The sequence below is a fragment of the Schistocerca nitens genome, chromosome 1 (assembly GCF_023898315.1).
Source record: "Schistocerca nitens isolate TAMUIC-IGC-003100 chromosome 1, iqSchNite1.1, whole genome shotgun sequence".
NCBI lineage: Eukaryota > Metazoa > Arthropoda > Insecta > Orthoptera > Acrididae > Schistocerca > Schistocerca nitens.
This window is the reverse complement of record NC_064614.1, coordinates 385,161,940-385,186,127: the sequence shown is the minus strand read 5'-3', so window position 1 is coordinate 385,186,127 and position 24,188 is coordinate 385,161,940. Positions and strand designations below refer to the sequence as shown.

Here is a 24,188-nt window from a genome sequence, read left to right as displayed (position 1 = left end):
TACCACAGTTCATCAAGAGTAGTGACTAGCGTATTGTGACGAGCCAGTTGCTCGGTCACCATTGACCAGACGTTTTTAATTGGTGAGAGATCTGGAGAATGTGCTGGCCTGGGCAGCAGTCGAACATTTTCTGTATCCGGAAAGGCCCGTACAGGACCTGCAACACGCGGTGGTGCATTATCCTGCTGAAATGTAGGGTTTCGCAGGGATCGAATGAAGGGTAGAGCCACGGGCCGTAACACATCTGAAATGTAACGCCCACTGTTCAAAATGCTGTCAATGCGAACAAGAGGTGACCGAGACGTGTAACCAATGGCACCCCATACCATCACGCCGGGTGATATGCCAGTATGGCGATGACAAATACACGTTTCCAATGTGCGTTCAACGCGATGTCGCCAAACACGGATGCGACCATCATGATGCTGTAAACAGAACCTGGATTCATACGAAAAAATGTCGTTTTGCCATTCGTGCACCCAGGTTCGTCGTTGAGTACACCATCGCAGGCGCTCCTGTCTGTGATGCAGCGTCAAGGGTAACCGCAGCCATGGTCTCCGAGCTGATAGTCGATGCTGCTGCAAACGTCGTCGAACTGTTCTTGCAGATGGTTGTTGTCTTGCAAACGTCCCCATCTGTTGACTCAGGGATCGAGACGTGGCTGGACGATCTGTTACAGCCATGCGAATAAGATGCTTGCCATCTCGACTGCCAGTGATACGAGGCCGTTGGGATCCAGCACGGCGTTCCGTATTACCCTCCTGAACCCACCAACTCCATATTCTGCTAACAGTCATTGGATCTCGACCAACGCGAGCAGCAACGTCGCGATACGATGAACCACAATCGCGATAGGCTACAATCCGACCTTTATCAAAGTCAGAAACGTGATGGTACGCATTTCTCCTCCTTACACGAGACATCACAACAACGTTTCACCAGGCAACGTCGGTCAACTGCTGTTTGTGTATGAAAAATCGATTGGAAACTTCCCTCATGTCAGCGCGTTGTAGGTGTCGCCACCGGCGCCAACCTTGTGTGAATGCTCTGAAAAGCTAATCATTTCCATATCACAGCATCTTCTTCATGTCATTTAAATTTCGCGTCTGTAGCACGTCATCTTCGTGGTGTAGTAGTTTTAATGGCCAGTAGTGTAATTCCAAATCTGTAAAGTCCTTTCCGATTCACCCTGTGTTACTGTGCCTGTATCAGGTAGGAAAGAGGTTCCGGCAGATGGCAGCTTTGAGTCAGACAATGAAATATGCTCGGATGATATAGACGAGAGACGAAAATCTGACTACGCGAGACGGTCCGGTGAACACTTTTAGTCAGTCCGGCAGGTCGATAGCGACGAGGATGTGGGGGAGTCACCGATAACCTCGTACGTCGCATTCGCAATAATCGTGCAGGCAGCCACTGCAGATCCGGTCTCGATAGCAGGAGCCAAGACTTCTGAGGGGAGAGGTGCGGAAAGGAGAGGAGATGACGCGAAGGGTTCCCGGCGTGCACCGCGAATCAGGAGCGGCCGAAGCTGCGTTTAAAGGCGGCCAGAGCGGTGCCGACCGTAGTGTTGGTGCCGCCGCCTTGCCTCCAGTATGCCCCGCCTCCCGCAACGCCAGCCACTGCTGCTGCTGCTGCAAGTGCTGCTACTGGCTGCGGGCTCTGCGCGCGCTGGCTCCCTGGGCTGGGAGCGCTACATGAGCTGGAGGGCCAGGGACGCGCCGCTCAACGACACCGACCTCGGTAGGTCACCCTCCACGCCCATCCTCACTGCTCTGAAAGGGGCTGATTAAGGTCGATTCACACTGTACGTCAGCGGAACGGAACAGAAAGCGACGTCGCCGTCACACAAGACGACGCGACAGTAAATCGTCACTTCTCTTTGTTGAGGGCCGATCGGTGAAAATGAGGGTACGAGATATGCTTCGTCGTACAAAAAGTCGGAATTAAGGAACCAGCAAAGATACAGTTATTAAGGGGGGGAGGACGTCAAACGGGCCGACTTGGAGCAGGAGAGGCACCACACGACATTTTAATTTCCACTGTCTATACTTTTACAAATAAATTCATACAACTTCGTCAACACGACCAGGAAGGATTCAAGATTCAAACTCATAGCAATGTAAGTTCAAAAGTATAACAAAATAATTTTTTTTATGTGTGAAATTTCATCATTTTTTTCACTTACTATTGGCTGCATTTGTTGCTATAGGTACACTTTTCTTCACAAGTAAGAGAGATTCTTCGATGAATTTTGCACAGCATACAAACCATACTTAGAGGTGTATGAAACTCTAGAATTTATTTAATTAATGAAAAAATGAATGAGCTGTTACATTTTAAACTTCAGGTTTAGAAAAAACTCAAATTTTATGGTTAGTTATCTCAATTTTTAGCACAGTTTTTAATATATTTAGACAATTTTAGAGTTTCATACACCTGTAAGTATGATTTGTATGCTGTGCAAAATTCATCGAAGAATCTCCCTTACTTATGAAGAAAAGTGTACCTATAGCAACGAATGCAGCCAATAGTAAGTGAAAAAATGATGACATTTCACATTTAAAAAAAAAATATATATATTGTTATATTTTTGAACTTCCACTGCTATGAGCGTGAATCCTGAACCCTTCCTGGTCATGCTGACAAAGCTTTATGAATTTATTTGTAAAAGTATAGACAGTGGGAATTAAAATGTCCTGTGGTGCCTCTCCTGCTCCAAGTCGGCCAGTTTGAAGTCCTATCCCCCTTAAAAGGCCAAAGAAAAATTCATAACTTACGTTCTCGACCATAATTGCATGATGAACAGCTCAGAAGTGAAACAATAGGAAAAGTGTCGTGCAGACGTTCCAAAACGCCTACATTTACTCGCCAGAGAAAATATATACATACACGTACATACAAAAACAATAGAAATGCCAGATAACGTCCAGAAAAATGGCATGTTTCACCATCAATACAGCAGATTCTTTCGCTGTTAAAATGAGATTATTTAATTATAACTGTTTCATCAATTGAAGTTTTTATTTACACAAAGAGTAGTTTTTCTCCTTTCCACAGGTACTGTAAAATAAACATTTTCGTTTCAGATATCTGGTCTCTTTTTACACCATGTACCCTTTGCAATCTATTTCGAAAACAAAGTAATAAATAAAATAAGCAGTAAGAAGACATAATAGAAAAAAAATCTACTGCTGTAGCATGTATGAGCGTGGTGACAAAGAGACGTCGCAACCATTTTCCCCCAAAGTCAACGCGAAAGCTTTCTTAATGAAAAAACTTAACGTTAACGAGAGATTCCGTACCGTACCATTCGATCTACTGACGCCCTGTGTGAATGCCAATGTTTGTAATGCGTTGTGAGTAGCTTTCTACCCGTTTCATTCCGTTCTGTCAAGTGTGAATCGACTTTAACCCTCACATTACCAAGGGGGGAGTACTTTATGCCCACCATTTGAAAATGTAATCTAGTGAATTACTTTATATGTTAAAATTTTTAAAAATATTTATTGTTGGTAATGAATTCTTCTGTCAGATTCCATTATGTTTTAAATTTTTCAGTTGAACTTAATCCAAAAATTTTAAGTCTCAGTAGTAGAGGTCACTTTTCCCAGCGAATGTCGTATTCGGTATTTCTAGGTTCAGGGCCTTACTTACGCAACAATATATCTTTAAACAGTATCTTGAGAATAAACGTCAACAACGGTGAACTAAATTTGTATTTTCAAATTTTTTTGGTCTGGTCATAAAGGCTGTACACGTTATACAAAGTGCGTTGATATTGCTAAGAGTGTACTAAAAGGTAATTTCGTGTTGCGGACCCTACTGACACATCAGTACCTCTTTAAAAAGTATATTGTTAATTTAATTCAACAACAGTAACGAATTTTGTATGTTTTTAAAAAAATTGGGTAGACATAAAGTAGTGCGTGTTATGCCTTGGTATTGTTAGGGTTAAGCTAACGCAGGGCGCTCTTCTGCGATGGTGCATGTCTGTTCAGATCAGGCAAAATTGTGTTATATATCACTCTACTTTTTCGAGTGTTTAACTAAAGACGTATACATTTTATCCAACAATTTGTATTTATCATCGTCCATATCACGTTTTTTCGTTCAGAGAAACAAACTTTACAGTGAACGTAAATTTAAGTACTGCAATGTAGGCAGATGTCTTCATACATTCTACTTGCGAATGGCGTACAAAAGAATACCGGTGATAACACATATTCCCTCAGCTGCAAGAGACAATTGTGATTAGTCTATTTCCTCCCTATGATCTAATTGTACTTAATTAATAACACGATCAGAGGTATTTTGATGTGAACGCAGAAGGACTATTTTGCTTACAGTAAAACTGTTTGTATGAAAATAATCTAAGCAAATTAAAAAAGCTAGAGTGTTTATTACTTGTTCTACTTATATTTTAAAAGAAAAACAGAACTGTTACTACTTTCGAATAGCAGTGTTTCATTAGCAGGCAGTAGTAAATGTTTAATGCTTACTGTCTATTGTTGGCAGATGGATGTGGGTTCTTGTTGATAGTACTGTGTTGCTATAGCCAATCTCTTACGGAGCGCTGACGCCGTTGAAACGTTTATACCCTATAAACTGACCGACTTAACGTTTGCCGTCATCATGTTTCATTTTCTCAAGACGACAAAAGAGGAAGCGAGCCCTAGTGGTATTGTCCTCCACGTTCAAAGCAGTCACGCCGCATTCACATTTGAACAATTGGCCACGTTGTTAGAAGCTACAGAACATTGGCTATCGTGATACGAAACTGCGAATAGGAACTCTCATCCATCTGGCGAATAACAGGACAAGAAGAGACTGTGTAAAACGGATACTGCACTTTAACGTAGTCGCCGGCCGGGGTGGCCGAGCGGTTCTAGGCGCTACAGGCTGGAACCGTGCGACCGCTACGGCCGCAGGTTCGAATCCTGTCTCGGGCATGGATGTCTGTGATGTCCTTAGGTCAGTTAGGTTTAAGTAGTTCTAAGTTCTAGGGGACTGATGATCTCAGAAGTAAAGTCCCATAGTTCTCAGAGCCATTTGAACCATTTTTTAACGTAGTCGGAAATCCTCATTTTTCACAATAATACAAACTTTTAGCATATACACTTTTGCATTTACTCTGAGCTACTAGTGAAGATTGTGAAGCGGGAAGATGCTGTGCGATGGAGAATTCTACCGAGATTGGTATCTTTTTCTTTTAGAAATTTGTTGTGACAGACATAGGCGATTTCTCTAGTCACTGAAACATTTACAGTAGCTCGGCTCTTGAAGGGCCCAGTCGAATGAATACCATTTTGTTCAGATTCCTGACACTAGAAAATACGAGACACCGACACCATAACCGAAAGAATCTCACCAATTACCAGCGACCGCGCCGCGCGGGATTAGCCGAGCGGTCGAGGGCGCTACTGTCATGGACTGTGCGGCTGGTCCCGGCGGAGGATCGAGTCCTCCCTCGGGCATGGGTGTGTGTATTTGTCCTTAGGATAATTTAGGTTAAGTAGTGTGTAAGCTTAGGGACTGATGACCTTAGCAGTTAAGTCCCGTAAGATTTCACACACATTTGAACATTTTTGAACCAGAGACCGCAAAACATGGGATCCACGTCGTCTTTGCTCTGGACTTATGGTGCATCTGTTGCGTACAAAGTAATGTCTATCATCCGAAGACGCAGGGAGCCGTTCGACTTTTCTGAGGACACTTCTAATGTCAAGCAGATCTTCTATATGTACAGATTTGTATTGTTGTGTGTACTAATACATGTAACGATTTCCAAGTTACCACAAAACGAGCCAATTACAAACAATTCACACTCATTCACTATGTGCGCTCTTAGTAGTATGAATGTGTATGTTCTATTTCCATTCGCACTCGAACTATTCACTATGTGCGCTCTTAGTAGTGTGAATGTGTATGCGCTATTCCCATTCGCACTCGTAAATGAGTCCATGCTAGTGTATCTATTTTGTATTATTTCAGTGTATTTCAGTTCATTTCTCAACAGCATACCGAAGGTTTGGGGCTGATAACAACTCTTAACATTTTCTTTGTTGTGACCACTTTCCTCCTGGATGTCACTATTGAATTAACGGGGATATAACATTTTGCCACAGATCGAAATTAAATTCAGGCCAATGCCGAAGTAGTTTCTCCAGATACTGATGGAATTGGAACGTGTTACAGCACGAAGCCACAGTCCAACGTTTATCAAACTTTATGAAATGTTCATATCGGGCGTTAGATGACTAAACTTTAATTCCATTCGGAACTGATATCCATCATCAACACCAGTATGCGGCGTGATCCCTACAGACATAAATAAACTCTTGCATTCGTTGTGGTGTGGAAGCAAGCTGACTACCAACGTCGTTTTGAGGAATTTCTTGCCATGCCTGAAACACGTGCTGTGTCAGTTCATGTAAGCTGCTGGCTGGAGACTGCTATGGAAAAATACGTTTTCCCATTGCATCCCAGACGTGCTCTATGAGTGTCAAATCAGGGGAACGAGCAGACAAGCAAAAGATCCTTACGCTCCTCTGGGAATCTGTAAGAAACCCAGTGTGGGGTCGTGCAATGTCCTGCTGCAATATGCCATTTGGTACTCTCTCCACGAAGTGTATGACAACAAAGCTTAGAATTTTTGTTATATATTGGAGAGCATTCAGCTTTCGTTCAACAATTACTAAATCTAGAATGAGATTTTCACTCTGCAGTGGAGGGTGCGCTGATATGAAACATCCTGGCAGATTAAAACTGTGTGCCGGACCGAGACTCGAAATCAGGATTTTTCCTTTCGCGGGCAAGTGCTCTACCATCTTTTTTCTCCCGATATAGTTCGTTGCATTTGGTCTGGGTGGACGTCACAAGACATCTGTTCAAGTTGATCGTTGATTCCTTGAATAAGTTTTTTTATACAGAGAGCATACGGCCCTCTGTCCGAACACGCTGAGCTACCGTGCCGGCTGTCCACCTGAGCTACCCAAGCACGACTCACGCCCCGTCCTCACAGCTTTACTTCTGCCAGTATCTCGTCTCCTACCTTCCCAACTTTACAGAAGCTCTCCTGCGAATTACTAAATCTGTCGTATTGTCACATGCAATCGCTCTCCACACCTTGATTCCAAGAGTTGTAGACGTCGGATCTTGAGAACCTTCTCATCAGCCCCTACGGACACGTTTGACTTCGATCTGACCGCCTCAAACAGAAGCGGGTCTCATCGCTGAACGCCACTCAGTGTCCCTGTTGTCTCTATCTCGGCGCCATGCAAGTCTCTGTTGCAAATTGCAGTTTTGGAAACATTACGTACTTTAGCCATGCACTGGACCACGCCTGGGAGTCAGCTCATCGAAGTGCAATAGTGGAGTAGTGCATACACCATACGCCTGTTGTCGAGAACACACGCTAGCATCAAACAAGGGAGCACAATTTCAACAATGCCTCGGAATAAGAATAATAGCAAAAATAAATAAAAAACGCGCGAAGGATGAAAACTCCTTGACGTGTAGGCCTCTTCGCATGTTAATACTCACCTTCGTTTTACTATTAAAAGATCTCTTGCTGTAAATCTTGTACTAGTGGCAGTCGCCTGAGATCAGCAGCGACATAGGTACGTCGCATCTACATCTACATGGTTACTCTGCAGTTCACACTTAAGTGCCTCGCATTTTCATATTACTTCTCTACCAGTCCACGCTCGAATGGCGTTTGGGAAAAAGGAACTAAATCTTCCCTTTCGAGCTCTGACTTCTCTTATTTTATTGTGATGATCAAAAAAAAAAAAAAACCTTTGTTTCAGTGACTGCCACCCCAACTCGCGTATCACATCAGTGACACTCTCACCCCTATTGCGCGATAACACGAAACGGGCTGTCCTTCTTTGCACTTTTTTGATGTCCTCCGTCAATCCTACCTGGTAAGGATCCCACGCCGCGCAGTAATATGCCAGCGGAGGACGGACAAGTGTAATGTAGCCTATCCCTTTAGTGATTTTGTCGCTTCTTCTAAGTGTTGTGCCAACAAAGCGCAGTCTTTGTTTCGCCTTCCTCACAGTATTATCTACGTGATCTTTCCAATTTAAGTTACTTGTAACTGTAATTTCTAGGTATTTAGTCGTTTTGACAGCCCTTAGATTTGTGCGATTTATCGCAGGCGTCGAGCGGGTCATTGGCCTTACAGTGTGTCCACATAAACGAGTACATTTAGACTAGGAGATGTTGTTTCAGAATTGAATTAAAAATAGTTGTCAGCTTTTATTCTGTACACTGTTATATCGTTACTGTGTTAGAAATAATCAATAGCTGGTAACTGTTTCTAGAAATTTTAATAAAAGTTACAGTAATTCATTTTGGTGGCTGTCTTACTTCCTGCATGAATAAAATGTTCCAACAAGTTTACATTATAACTGAGTAACCTTGGCAATGACAGCTTGGTAGGAAATGAAGAGTGGTTTTCTGTAATTAGTGGACTGTACGACTACATAACATTTGTTCTTATACGTTTTATTTAATCGACTTCATTTTTCGCTTTTGAAGGGCTCGTGCACGTAGAATTTTATTCCTGGGAAGCTGTTTGTCCGCATAAATAGTACTTTTTGGCCAAGTGTAATGTTTTGTTCCACTTGGTGCTCGGTGTAGTTGCGCCTCAGCCGTAGAGCAGAGGCGGGCTCAGGGCAGCAGCAGCCGCACCAGCACCAGTCGTAGTTACCGTTACTTCCTGTAGGCCGTTGGGTTAGTAGTTTCCTTACGCGCTTCTGAGAACAAGTGAATAGCAACTACTTTTTTGTATATTTCGGGTATTTTGCGACCGTTATGTCGCGTGACCTAATTCTGTAGCGCATGTTTTAGTACTGGTTTTGATTTTTCTTGTTTAACTTACGTTTGCATTGCAATTTAAGCTTTATATATTTACTCCGCCTGCAGTCCCCTGTTGCAGTGTGTTTGTTCTTCCTCGATTAGTCTCTGACTGTTTTATTAGTGCCTTTTTATGGTTTTGTATAGCTTACGTACTAGTAAATGGAAAAGGACAACGGTCGTTGTGTTGGCCACAGTCGAAACGCTTCAGATTTCTGTCCTACCGTGGGCCACATGTGGCGACAGCTGTCATACCTCTGATGCTGCTGGAACCTCCTGGAAAATCTGTTGTCACTGCGTCTTTCCAAGCGCAACATGTGACCGGTTTGTTCTCACGCGAATGTGAAAATCGGACGATGGGTAGATGGCGTACCTGTGGGCGTAATACGAATGTGGTAGCTGGCTTCACGGCTGCCCACTTACATTCTTACAGCATGTGTAAGCTGCTGTGCAGTGTTGATATCACGTCTAAGCCAGCACGGAACCCCTTGCGTGTTGGGACAGTGGCCCATTTTTGGGACAAGTAAGGACAAGCACCGAGTGAGGGTTCGTTAGCCTTTGGGAGCTCCGACACTAATCACATTGTGGGCCCCCTAAGTGAAATGACAAGTAGGTCAGGAAAAAAGGTCAATGTGCACTCGGTACGTTTGACTGGAAGTCTCGTCCGACACGTGGCGGCGGCCCTGCCGGTGACTGTTGTACGCAGTGGGTGCAACCGGCTGCAAATCGTAACTTACGTCGGCAAGAATGACGCCTGGGCCGACGGCTGGGCAACTGGTGAAATCAGTTAGGAGTTACAAGGAGTGCAAGCACGACTCATTATCTGCAGTCCTCTGGTTTGGAGCTGACTGTAAAGGCTAACGATAGGCTCAAACGATTCTGTGATGATCGCGGATGAGAATTTCTCGACTTGCGCTATCGGGTAAGCAACTACATGCACTACACAAAATGAGAGGCTTCTCAGATAAAGATTGCAGAGTTTTTTTTTTTCATGCACGTGCACGCGACAGCAACAATGGCGAGGAATTTTTCTTGCAGGCGGTAATATCGTAGACCCTCTTCTCGCAACTGAGCGCCTTCCGTTCCGGTATTAATCTTAGTCGCAAAAGCATGAGTTCCGGGAGCAGTCCCGATTCCTTTGCGGACTGCTAGTCCTTGTCAGTGACTTATTGCCTGCCGAATTCGAAGATAGGTCAATAACATTTCTCTTAGGAGAGAGCCCTCGTCCTCGCAGATCGGAAAGAGAAGATATTGATGTGGTATTATTAAGCTGCAGGAGGCTATAATTCTTACGTAGTATAAGGAACAGAAAGCTGGCTGAACCCGGAAGTGAATAGCAGCGAAATCCTAAATTCAGATTGGAATATACAAGGTGTTTAAAGGGTAGTAATAAATGTTTTAGGAGGTGGTAGTGTGAACTAATTCAGGTAAAACATTTTATATAACATTTACCCACTATTAGTTACTTACAGAGACACAGCTGGTTACAGTGATAGGTTTCCATTTCGTATGTTGGTACTACAGTTGCTATGAGTTTATTTATCGATTACCATTTTTCGGGTTATGAAGCTGTGCTTCAGTTAACATAGCTGAACTTTTTACCCCTGATTGTGTTTGCGATTAGTTGGCTGATTCTACTGTACAGTTTAAGCATGCCACACGTATCTACAAATACTGAGTATGCCGATGTGGCATTTGTGTGAGGTCTTTGTAACGGAAATTCTGCTGATGCTGCTTGTAGAGAAAACGATACACAATTTCCTAACCGCACAGTATCACATTTAAGAGTCTTGACTCGTGTTTCTACTTACTCCGTGGGTCTGGCGCAGTGTCCACCAGTCCTATCTCATCTGAATGTGAAAATAAACGGAATGTGGATTAATTGTAAGACATTATTCAGTAGTCTTCAAACAAGCACGCGTAGAACTTCTACACGTATCGATGTTCCACATACAAGAATACCGCGACATTACGTATGCACGGCCTCCATCCTTATAATTTACAACGGATTCAGCACCTTAGAGAAGTATGTAAAGGCAGACGATTGGAATTTTCTCGCTACCTAATTGCAAATTGTCGAGTGGTGTCATCAGTACCGTTTACGTATGAAACCACCCTCACTAATGAATGTATCAGCAACACTCGTAACTCACATCGGTGGTCCATCGATAACCCACATGTCTTTGTGGAGACACATTTTCAAATAAGCTTCTCTGTAAATGTGTAGCATGGTACGATAGACAATCAGTTGATTGCGCCTGTTCTGTTACCGCGAGGCCCTTTTATCTAGCCTTTCCTGAAAACGAGCTTCCAACCTAACTGGAAAATGTTCCTTTGGCTATAAGGACGAGTATGTTTTTCGTTGATGACAGGGCCCCTGTTAATTACAGTCGTCAGATGAATCGTCATCTAAACCTAATATTCAATATTCAACGGAAGTGGATCGTCAGAAATTGTTACGTTTCGTGCCCACAATGGTACCTTATCCTCAGATTTGCGTCTGTGGGGATGGCTGAAGGGTGAAGTCTATAAAAAAAAAAAGAAAACAAAAAAGACGAATTGATCGTCGGAGTTATGAATAGCCACCTCTCTTAAAATAATGAGAGGACGATCTTAGAAGAGCTACACGTGGTGATGTCAATGGAATTTGAAAGTGCACTGAAGTCGGAGATGGAATTTATGAAGATCAACTTTAAACTTAATCATTTGCCTTCGCATAACTCTTCTGTGAGTATTTTCTTGGATTAGATTCTAGTAGTTGTATCTCTGGGACCAATAAAAGTTTGGCACATGTTGTAAGGAATAATCTACGCGAATTAATTTGCCCTAACATCTCCTAAAATATTTACCATTTCTCTCGCAACACACTGTTTTTCACAAGGATAGATACTTATTATCGTAAACAATTGTACAGCATCTAGTGATGGCATTATAGATCCCGAACGTGAATTAGTTTAAATGAAATATCACAGGTGGATCAAAAATGATAATCGGATGCTTTTACAGACATCCTGAGTTACTCTTCAAGAGAGGCGCTCTGCATCGCGGTGTAGCTTGCTGTCCAGGTTTCGAGAGGGTACGTTTCTGGATGAGGTATCGAATATATTGCTTCCTCCTACTTATACCTCCCGAGGAGATCACGAATGTGAAATTAGAGAGATTCGAGCGCGCATGGAGGCTTTCCGGCAGTCGTTCGTCCCGCGAACCACACGCGACTGGAACTGGAAAGGAAGGTAATGACAGTAGCACGTAAAGTGCCCTCCGACACACACCGTTGGGTGGCTTGCGGAGTATAAATGTAGATGTAGAAATGGTGTCTGCAATTTGGAATCAAGTCTTTCCATTCAAGCACATACCAGCATTAGAACTTATGGAGAAGTCTTTTAATGATTTCAGCCACTAGTGAATGATATTTCTGGCACACTCATATCTCGAAACGAGTCATGTTTTTCGAACCTATCTGCTACAGTAAAATTCCAATGTGGTTTTAGGTAGCTCCTATGCATCTTGCAACTTCCCCTCAGACTCGTGCTGCCACCCCTACAGCTTTGCGCATGTAATCGTTCCAATTTGAGACAGAACCAAGCAGAAGTCGGAGAAAGCTATATCTACCACACTCTGCAGTCTGTGTAGAAACAGGCTAAGCAGAGTTAGTGCTACAGGACCATGTTTTGACCATTCGATAGAAATGGGAACATGTTGTCATAGCTCCACCAACCTTGTACAGTGTGTAAGATCGGCGCCAAACGAAGTCCACTCCTGCAACACGAGGTAGTACAAGGACAGCACGAACAGTTACGGTGGTGTTTCTTATCGGGAAAATTAGGAAGACTCAACACCGTACTGATACTGCAGTCTGAAGCAAATCGGTGTTCCTCAGGGTCTATTCACGTCTATCACCCCAACATTCTATCATCGTTATTCTGTACCATCAAACAGAGAAAAATTACGAACTATAAAAGCTCCGATAACTTCACCCTATACAGAACTCAATATGATTAGTACCGTATCTACCTCTTCCCATATACCGAAAACAAATACTGTCTGTGTGCCAGCATCGAGCACATGTGGCGATCCTATTAAATATACAGGTATTGATCCATTGCACAGGCCAGTGTAAAGTTTCATCCCCTTTACTGTAGGAGAATGACCGTAACCCACAGACTGTACTATCAATTGCAAGAGAGGCTCCCTGTGTCTTTTGAAATATTGTTCTTTTTTCTGCTGTAACGCGCTTTGTACACTGCCATACATTTTGTTTCTTCTGCTATGGCTTCAAGACGTCAACGTTGCACGGTGTAAATCATGTTGTTGCTGCTGCTACCATAAACACACACACACACACACACACACACACACACACACACACACATACACACACTCTGGATGATTCTAAATAAAAGACAGTCACAACATCAGGAAACTGGAAGAGTTTTCCGGTGTTGTAGAGCGTTTCCAAACTGCTGACCGAAGGTGATTGACGACCTCTTTACTTGAACTCATTTGTCACAGTGACGAAATAGCTGATGACTCTGTGTTCTGTTTCGATTGATTCCTCATATTGTAGTTGTGTACATGATCACTGCTTCTGTGCTATCCATCCCCCAGAAGTTTTTGCCCCTCTACCAAGACTCTTTCACCATCTCAAATAAGTGATGTCAGTCAATTGTTATGTGGTAATCAACAGTGTACCGGTGAATGGATGGGATGGAAATGACATTGTCGATGTACTGTAATAATAAGCATCACAGTTGATAGTGCGAACAATTTCGGGAATTTTGCAATAATTTCTACACCGACCAATGATGCGACAGCGTGCTTCCCAATTTCAATATCATCACTAAACTAGTTCTTCTCTACTTTGCGAGTAAAATTGCGAATGTAGATAGACGACTGTGCAGTACTTCCATTCATTGTTAATTCTCGAACATATACATCATCAAAGTATACCAGACAGCAATGTATATATTTCTAACACCTCAAGCATAGTGAGTAATTTATGATTGGAAGTCACAGGACATTTTTGCATTCTTAGGATAAAGTTAGAGACTGAAAGACCCCCCCTCACAATGTCTTTGACGAAACTGCCCTGCAGCACCATTACCAAATTAATCTGCAGCTGACTAGGAGTAGACTGCTACATTCCACGTCTCATGAATGAATGGAGCTTGCCGAGTCCATACACATCAAAGTGAACCAGATTTCTCCAGATCCGCGCATGTCGAGGAGGTTAGCACCCCTTATCGTTGTATAGTAGTAGATTTGAAACTGTAGTTATGTAATAGGATACAGTTAAGAAGAACAAGAAATAGGTGGTTTTTATTCTTGAGGGATCTCCAGACGGACGGAGTTCGAAGAATTTTATGTATATCAACTACGCTATCAATTATAAAATATTGTTCTAGTGTCTGGGATCAAGAGAGTATTGGCAAGAGAGAATATGAACACACGCACTGCTAAGGCTACATGGTTCTGCACTTCAAACTCGCTAAAATGTTAGATCGCTTCAGTTTCTGACCTATTAGTCATGTGGAATGCAACGCTGTTAATATTACAATGTAAGAAATATATTTCCAGCACATGACACACATCCTTCTTGCAAGTTGCTCTACGATAATTTATGGTAACAAACCGTAAAATGAAAAAACTAGTTCCTTAAAACATCAGTTCTGTGTGATACATGCATGATATAGCTTTCCTGAGGTGTATAGCGTTCACTGTTTAATCCAATATCGGTTCAGAAATTATACTATGCCTGCATCAGTCCTATATAAAATGATCGTTAGTAATGAAGAATACCTCATATAAGGAAACAGATAAACACGTAGCAGCGGCGTTTGATATGTGAAATGACACATCATGCTGCCACTATCTCTGTAAACAGGACATCAGTCAAGCAGATGTGTACACAGGGATTGCAGTGCCTCACAAACACCTATCGCTAACTTAGAATGATCTTAGTAATGAAACTGAAGTCTCGATTTTATACCCAAGATGCGACAGGGGAATGGAGTACATCGCATAAATCTTCGTTCTTTTAGGGGTATGTGTCGAAACAAGATGGTCACGTTTCATCACACATGAGATGCAAGTCCTCTGATGACCGAGAGGTTTGCTGGTAAGTATTGCAACTAGACAGTGCTCTGACACACAGAGCATGTGGTTGTATACGAGTCGAACGCAGCCTATGTCACACAACTGATGCATCCTGACAGAACATCGGGAAAAAAATGTTCAAATGACCTGGAGCAATGTCTCCCTCTCTCTCGAGAATGGCATCAGTCTACCATTAAATCATACAACTCCATTCCAACCGATCACTCCATCCACTCTCTGTCACCCTTTAACACAGATGCAAACGCATCTAAAGGCAGATGGTTCTCTCTTTTTCATGTACGATGAAACGTGACCATCATGTTTCGACACATTCCTCTTTAAGTGTAGAGGCCATCAATAATGCGAACTCCCCACAACACCACAAAAAACTTCCTGTTTCCTTATGTTGTCAACAACTACCGCCCAGTCTCTCTTCTGACAGCTCTATCAAAAATTTTTGAGGAAGTAATGTATTCAAGAGTAGCCTCCCATATTTGTAAAAGTAAAGTACTAACAAAATGTCAGTTTGGTTTTCAGAAAGGCTTTTCAACAGAAAATGCTATATACGCTTTCACTGATCAAATATTGAATGCTCTCAATAACCGGACATCACCCATTGGTATTTTTTGTGATCTCTCAAAGGCCTTTGATTGTGCAAATCATGGAATTCTTTTAGAAAAGCTAAATCATTATGGTTTGAGGGGGGCAGTGCACAAATGGTTTAATTCATACTTAACTGGAAGAATGCAGAAAGTTGAAATAAGTGGTTCATGTAATGTTAAAATAACAGCTGATTCCTCAAACTGGGGGGCTATCAAGTACGGGGTCCCACAGGGTTCGGTCTTAGGTCCTTTACTGTTCTTGATATACATTAATGACTTTCCATTACACACTGATGAAGATGCAAAGTTAGTTAGTTCTTTTTGCTGATGATACAAGTATAGTAATAACATCCAAAAACCAAGAACTAAGTAATGTAATTGTAAATGATGTTTTTCACAAAATTATTAAGTGGTTCTCAGCAAACGGACTCTCTTTAAATTTTGATAAAACACAGTATATACAGTTCCGTACAGTAAATGGCACAACTCCAGTGATAAATATAGACTTTGAACAGAAGTCTGAAGCTAAGGTAGAATTTTCAAAATTTTTAGGTGTGTCCATTGATGAGAGGTCAAACTAGAAGCAACACATTGATGGTCTGCTGAAACGTCTGAGTTCAGTTACGTATGCTATTAGGGTTATTGCAAATTTTGGTGATAAGAATCTCAGTAAATTAGCTTACTATGCCTACTTTCATTCACTGCTTTCGTATGGCATCATATTCTGGGGTAATTCATCGTTGAGTAGAAAAGTATTCATTGCTCAAAAACGTGTAATCAGAATAATTGCTGGAGCCCACCCACGGTCATCCTGCAGACATCTATTTAAGGATCTAGGGATCCTCACAGTAACCTCACAGTATATATATTCACTTATGAAATTTGTTGTTAATAATCTAACCCAGTTCAAAAGTAATAGCAGTGTGCATAGCTATAACACCAGGAGAAAGGATGATCTTCACTATGGAGGGTTAAATATGACTTTGGCACAGAAAGGGGTAAATTATGCTGCCACAAAAGTCTTTGGTCACCTACCAAACAGCATCAAAAGCCTGACAGATAGCCAACCAACATTTAAAAATAAATTAAAAGAATTTCTAGATGACAACTCCTTCTACTCATTGGCTGAATTTTTAGATATAAATTAAGGGAGGGAAAAAAACTTAAACATTAGTGTCATGCAATACTTTGTGTAATGTAATATCTTGTACAGACATCTTTTATTAACCTGACACGTTGCACATCATTACGAAGTGTCGTATTCATGATCTATGGAACAAGTATTAATCTAATCTAATGTAATCACTGTCTTTTATTTAAAATCATCCAGTATGCGTATGTGAGCGTGTGTGTGTGTGTGTGTTTTGGTAGTAGCAGCAGCAACATCATGATTTACACCGTGCGATGTCTACTTTTCTATGATAGACAACGGATCAGAACGTGTTAATGTCAGTTTAGAGCCTGACACAGACCTCGAAGTCATGGTGGAAAAAAGAAAATGTATGACAGAGTACAAAGAGTGTTACAGCAGAAAAAAGCAATATTTCAAACAATGACACAGGGAGCTTCTCTTGCAATTGATAGTATAGTCTGTGGGTTACGGTCATCCTCCTACAGTAAAGGCTATGAAAGTTTACACTGGCCTGTGCAATGGATCAATACTTATATATTTAATAGGATTGCCACATGTGCTCGATACTGGCACACAGCCAGTATTTGTTTTCGATGTATGGGAAGAGGTATGTGCAGTAAAAATCTTACTGAGTGTCTATCGGATGAAGTTATTGGAGCTTTTATAGCTAGTAATTTTTCTCTGTTGGATGGTATAGAATAACGATGATAGAATGCTTGGGTGATATGCGTGAATGGACCCTGAGGGATGCGGATTTGCTTCAAATTGCAGTACCAGTATGATATTGAATCATCCTAATTCTCCCGATAAGAAACATCACCAAAACTGTTCGTACTGTAATGTTGCAGGAGCATGCTTCATTTGGCAGTTACCTTACACGTTGTACATAGTTGGCGGAGCTACGACAACATGTCCACATTTCCACTGAATGGTCAAAACATGGTCCTGTATCTCTAATTCAATTTAGCCTGATTCTACACGGACTTCAGAATGTGGTAGATATAGCTTTCTCCAACTTCTACTCGGTTCCGACTTAAATTAGAACGATTACATGCGCTGAGCTGAAGGGATGGCAACGTGAGTCTTAAGGGCAGTTGCAAGATGCATAGAGACTACCTAAAACCACGTTGGAATTTGACTGTAACAGGTTCGGAAAAGGTGACTTGTTTGGAGATGTGAGAACCTCTGACGTGGCATCGAGACAGTATGCTTTACAAATACTAGAGGAATATCTAGCGACGGCATGAGGGAGTTTCAAATACCACTTTCATTCTGCGTTCCTTAGCCGAATCACTTTCTAAATTTGGTGATTTTATTACGAGCTTACGCTATCGGCGATGTGTAATCGTACTTTCGATCTGTTAATTTACACTCCAGCGATTACCGTCTATATTCAGTGTCGCAGTATTTGTGTGGAAAAACAACTTCATTTGAAGGTAATGCCATACCACGATTTGTAAGGGTCGTATAGTTTTTAACATGGATATGTTAGCAATACTTGTGAGCACCTGTAGAACTAAGACTGCTTGTGACAGTAACATAGTTGTTGCGATCGTGTTTTTAACATCTGACGGCTTGTAAGACGATTAAGTCTCTCTTTCTAAGACACCGTGGTACCACTCACAAGAAAAAGTTATGAGACATGTCCACACATCATGATCTTCGGTCAGTATTGTTTCGTATCGCCAGCTATCAGTTATTGGCGAAGTATTATACTTAGCAGTAGGGGATGCATAATAAGTTCGCCTTGAGCATCAGGCTTATAAAGTATGTGTGTGTGGGTGTTCCGACATGTGGAAAGAAAATGAGTATGTCCAGTCTTAAGGAGGACTTTATCTTAATAATACGAGGCCTGTTCAGAAAGTAAGCTCCGATTGATTGCCAAATTGAAACCACAGTGAACATCAGAAATGTTTTACTTGTAACAATGAGCTACACCTTTCAGCTACTTCTCTACGTAGTCGCCGTTCTGACTTAGACTTTTGTCATAGCGTTGTACCAACTTTTCAATAGCCTCATCATAGAAGGCAGCCGCCAGTGCTTTCCGCCAATTCTCCACGCTGGCCTACACCTTGTTGTCTGTGTCAAAATGTTGTCTTCAAAGACAGCGGTTCATGTGACCAGAGATGAAACTCAGGGGGAGACAATTGCGGACTGTATTGTGGGTAATCTCACATTTCCATTTGAAAACGATGCAGGAGCATCTTCATTGCCCCTGCAGAATGCGGCTGAGAATTGTCTTGAAGAAGAAACAGCACGACAGTTATGTAATGTTAGCTGCATAGCTTCAGGCGAAATTTCTCACCAGGCCCTCGTACTTGGCGGCAGACACTATTTTCTAGACATCTTTACGCACTCACTGCGAGCTCAGAAATGAGAAGAGCGACGTGATGCTAACTGGGGTTATACTAGAGACACTACCCAACACATCTGTGCAAAGCTTTATCGGATTTTCATAGTCGTTTCCATTTCACGACCGATCGGAGCTTACTTTCTGAACGCCCCCCGTATGAATATTAATATATGTATTTGGGGAGAGAGAGAGAGAGATTGATTTTTGATTGAGTATACTTTAAGTCGTAACTGGTACCTAAATTTTGGCTGCTGCCTCCTTGAATTATCAGCTTCTGCACCAGTTGGTGGCGTATTATAATTTGGAGGAAGTCATTGTTCTTAAAGGTTCAGAATACGACTCTGTTGGTTACTTGGCCGTATTGCGGATAGCTTTGAGCCCAAGTTTTCGTAGCTTTTCATACCTAAGAGACCACTGTTGTAAGTAAATAAGATCAAACAGCAATCTGCTTTTCGTGAGAAAAGGAGATTGCTTGGCACACAAACTTCCTTCAAACTACACGTCCTACTACATCAAAATTGGTCAGTGGAGTTCAGCACCATACTATTGTACAAGAACATAATCCAACTAAATTCTGCCGATTGATAGACAGCGACGACAATGAAGTTCACCTCCTTTTCCAAAAACAAGATATTTCTTTTCTTCACTTCCAGAAAATTTGTATACATAAATGTTTGGGAACTCTTACACCTACTTTACTCGCTTTATCACTAAAATATCAATTTTAATTAAATGTAACAATACGTTCTGAGCGACGGCCTAGCAACACGCCCGCTTTCCACAAGATACAGGTTAACAGTCCTCTTTTTTTTAATATATCAATTGTCTTTTTTTAGAGTCCATGCTCAAAGATTCACAACTACTATCGTTGCGGGGATTGCACACTAAAGAGTTTCTTGCTGTCCAGCTGCGCTTCACTTCACTTCAAGTACTTTTTGAACCACACTTACATTTACGGTATATACATACATTACTGAGCTTATCAGAATAAAATCAGGCACAAATTAGTTTAAAAAAAAAAGCAGTGAGGCACACAGAACATTACAGAGTGTTTGGATCTGCGGAATACTGCGATAGCAAAAGGAATGGAAGATTTTTTTTTACTTGGAAAAGTATGTCTCGTCATAAGAATAGAGCCAGAGCCGTCAACAGGGGATATTTACGATACTTTGCTCATTGTCGAATGTCATCCAATTGAGATCACGATCGTATTATTTAATAGTAAGTACAGTGATAAAATATATATCTTCCCAAATTTCCTAGGGATTCTGTCTGACGGTGTGTGGTGCGTGGGGGCAGTGGCATGTGGGGGGAATGATTCACGTTTCCAGCTAACGGCAGGAGCTGTCCGAATGTAAAAACCGGTTGGGGTACAAAAATGTATCTGACTTGACCGTGTCGCCCTCTAGACGGCTGAATAGTGAACTAATACTCACTATGTGTTGGGCGCCCTATGTGATCGCTTGTTTTCTCCATGGAAATTTGAGATGATTCACTATGGATGTGTGTTTGCGATGGACCATTATTCCCTCCCATGTATATTGTCCGGTTGATTACTTCTGCACATTTCCGGCCTTTATTTGGTTGAGAGAGAACATCGCTTGTGGTGTGTGCATCTAGCAGGTGAAAGACGGGTGGAAGACACATTTGCTGGTTCTCTAGACATGGGAAGCACTTTAGTAGACTTCGTACATTTTGGGGATGAATTGGAATCTGTTGTATCACCAACATCGGTATTCGCGAGTGGAAACATCAGTTTGCTCTATTTTATCCGAGTTTTCATATAAAGATCTTCACACATGGGATACGTTTCTAGTTACTTAGTGGTTTACAGCACGTTGCACCCCGCTAAGGTTTTGGGTTTTTTAGAGAAATAATTTCCAATCTATATCTTTGGAATTATACTGTGTAAGCGATCGGTAGCATACTGCTACGAGCCTGACATCGAGAAGTATCGCGTGAATGATATGATATTCTGGCAAACCATGTGAAAATACATATGTTCTTGTAATCCCACAGTCTGGAGATTGGTGTAGAAAGCTAGCAAGAAAGCAGGTTGGGACAAGAAACAGTAATGCCTTTGCGCCAAGGGGAACTGACCCAACATTTGTACAACAGTTTGGAGAGTGACCCCAGTCCACTGAGAATACTATGGTCACGCGCTGAGCCAGTGTGTGTGTGGGGAGCAAATGACTTGTGACCGTCGGCTGCAGTGGATGACCTACCGACCTTGCGGGAAATATCTAGTGCTTGTCCTATCTGTCTTTGCAGTGTATGTACGTGTGTCTGGTAGTCGCTAGCTATATGGAGAATGCAGAAGTGATGATTCTGTATGGCGCGGGATACGAATTGCGTATTTACTGCATTGATACATTATGTGGTGACATATAGCCGGGTTGAAGATCAGTTTTGCGCTGAAATATTCAAGCTCCCATCGTCAGTGGCAGAGCAGTGTAATTGAGAGAGTGTGTTCCCGCATCTGACGATCTGTAGACCACTTTGGCAGGTTTTAACTTTCAGTGCAATATGGCGATCTGTACAAAATGGTTTTGCTGCTGAAACTCTCATCTGCAGAAAAAAGGTGGACAGTGTTCCCACACCAGCAGCATCAGTAATTTGGCAGGTAAATTCAGTAAGAGCCAATCAGAATGCACCATTCATTCACAAAACACCCTTTGTACTGGGACATAGGAGCCTCTGCAGACTGGTTCTAGCAATATGGTGCAGGGTATCTATGGAAAGTTCTGAGATTTTTCAAGTGTTCGAAGACAAGTTGAAGCAGACCATGCATCTCTGGTGGGATGCTGTCCCTCATCCGCCATTGTGGTATTGCAGCATAGCTGAACAGTCTGGGGCGCTGCAGTCATGGACTGTGCGGCTGGTCCTGGCGGAGGTTCGAGTCCTCCCTCGGGCATGGGTGTGTGTGGTTGTCCATAGGGTAATTTAGGTTAAGTAGTGTGTAAGCTTATGGACTGATGACCTTAGCAGTTAAGTCCCATAAGATTTCACACACATTTGAACATATTTTGAACATTGCAGCATATCCAGCTGCTGTAGGACACCGAAAACTCCAGCCATTTTTCACTTCTGTAGTACAGTGCTTCGAATTCTGTTTGTGTAACTGTTCTGATTTTCCCATCTCTGCTTAGACAGTGCTCTCTTTCCAAACAAAAAGAATGTTTCCGCAAGTGTGCACATACATAATGAAGGCTTTTAGCGGTGGGCATGTATGTCAATTCTGAGACGTATGTTGAAAGCAGGACGTCACGATTTTCAGGAAGAGTAGCACGTGAGGCCTCACTAGGACCATCAGGAAGAATGCAATCGGTGTTATCCTGGAATATTTTCGTAAACAGGTCCTGTTACAGTGAGAATTTCCATGCAGACAAGATGAGACATCACGAAAGCTGCTACAACAACATAAGTGACCATTAACTATTTCTGCAGTACTTTACGACTGAGAGGCAGACCTGGCTCTTATTTACATAGACATATAACGGCAGTATAACACTGGAAACCTTTCACCTGTGCCTCCAATGGTGAGTCACTATGCAAACATCTCTCGCTTGACACTGGACCCACAGCTCTGACAGCTAAGCGTCAGATGCAGTAAACACGTGTGGCTAGACGCGTCTCGCATGTGGGATGGGCTATCCCATTAGGATCGCTAGGAGGAATGCATCTGGTCATCATTCCGCCTTGGAACGCTCTAGGGAACAAAAATGGCTCAAATGGCACTGAGCACTATGGGACTTAACATCTGAGGTCATCAGACCCCTTGAACTTAGAACTACTTAAACCTAACTAACCTAAGGACATCACACACGTCCATGCCCGAGGCAGGATTCGAACCTGCGACCGTAGCAGCCGCGCGGTTCCAGACTGAAACGCTTAGAACCGCTCTGCCACTCCGGCCGACTCTAGGGAACAGTTTGGTGATATATCACGGTCGAAATTCTTAACAATGGTTTGAAAGCTGTTTTACGTGCAGTGAGTGTGTGTGCACTGCATTATTTTGGTTGTTTAAGTGTTGTGAGCATGTTTGCATTGTGTAATAAATGCATTATTTTTGATAATGTTACACGTTGTGAATGTGTCTGTGCCCCAGTGTACTGTATTATTTCAGTAATTTACGAGTAGTTTGTATGTCTGTGGGCTGTGCAATGCATTATTTCGACAGTTTACAATTAGTGAGCGTTATAGCTGAATATTATACAGGCATTGTTTTGACAATTTACGAGTTGTTTTCGCGTGTATACATCAGTGTACTGCATTTTTTCGGCAATCTATGTAAGAAAAATTCAACTACAATTTATGAGTAGTTTGCAGATCTGTAGGCTGTGCAATACCTTATTTCAACAGTTTACATCTAGGAAGTGTGTTTGTAGAGCATTATACATCCATTGTTTTGATAATTTACGAGTTGTTTTCGTGTCTATACATCAGCGTACTTCATTATTTCGACGATTTACGAGTAGTTTGCAGGTCTGCAGGCTGTGCAGTGTGGCCCCAGGCACGTCATAGCGAGTGTTTTGTTTCACTGTAATAAATAACCCACATGAAATCCGTCCCTAAATAAATTGTTCCAAAATAAATAAAGTATACTCCTTCCTCCCTCCCGCAGCTGGACACAGAGTCCTTTTCCCGCCCACCATTTTTCCCCAGACCACCATGGGATGAGGGTGCCCTCTGATGGCATTACTGTGTACTAGGTCAGTAGGACTCCTGACCTCATGGTGAACACACTGCGTATGACAACTCAAATGGTTTAAATAAACACTGCATGCAAAATAAATAATTATGTCCATACTATCCAGTAGCTGGGAACAGGCTGCGTCCTTTTTCCACCAATTCCAAGGAAGAGATGGTGGTTGGATGATTTAAGTTAGTGGAGGTAGCCCAAGTTACCTTTTATTCGTGCCAAAATATTCCTGCTATTTTCTTAGATTAGCGGAGATAGCCTAAGTGACCTTTTTTCCACGAAAATTTGAACTTCCCACCATTCTCACGGTGAGGGGAGATGGGAGGGGGCTAGGTTAGTGGAGGTAGCCCAGTTGACTTATTTTCCCACCAAAATTTGAACTTCCCACCGTGACGTCATTGTGATGTTGCCATATCCATCGCTGCCAACTTGGATCTT

General features: G+C 42.2%; 1 protein-coding gene across 1 annotated transcript in view; it reads left to right on the top strand.

The window, feature by feature from the left end:
• Positions 1-1,565: 1,565 nt before the first annotated feature.
• The window catches only part of LOC126249177 (esterase E4-like), a 280,540-nt gene continuing 257,917 nt past the window's right edge, over positions 1,566-24,188 (top strand). The window contains exon 1 of the mRNA XM_049950835.1: positions 1,566-1,743. Coding sequence (XP_049806792.1) covers positions 1,596-1,743 — 148 coding nt within the window. The 5' untranslated portion in view covers positions 1,566-1,595. The remainder of the gene's footprint in view (positions 1,744-24,188) is intronic.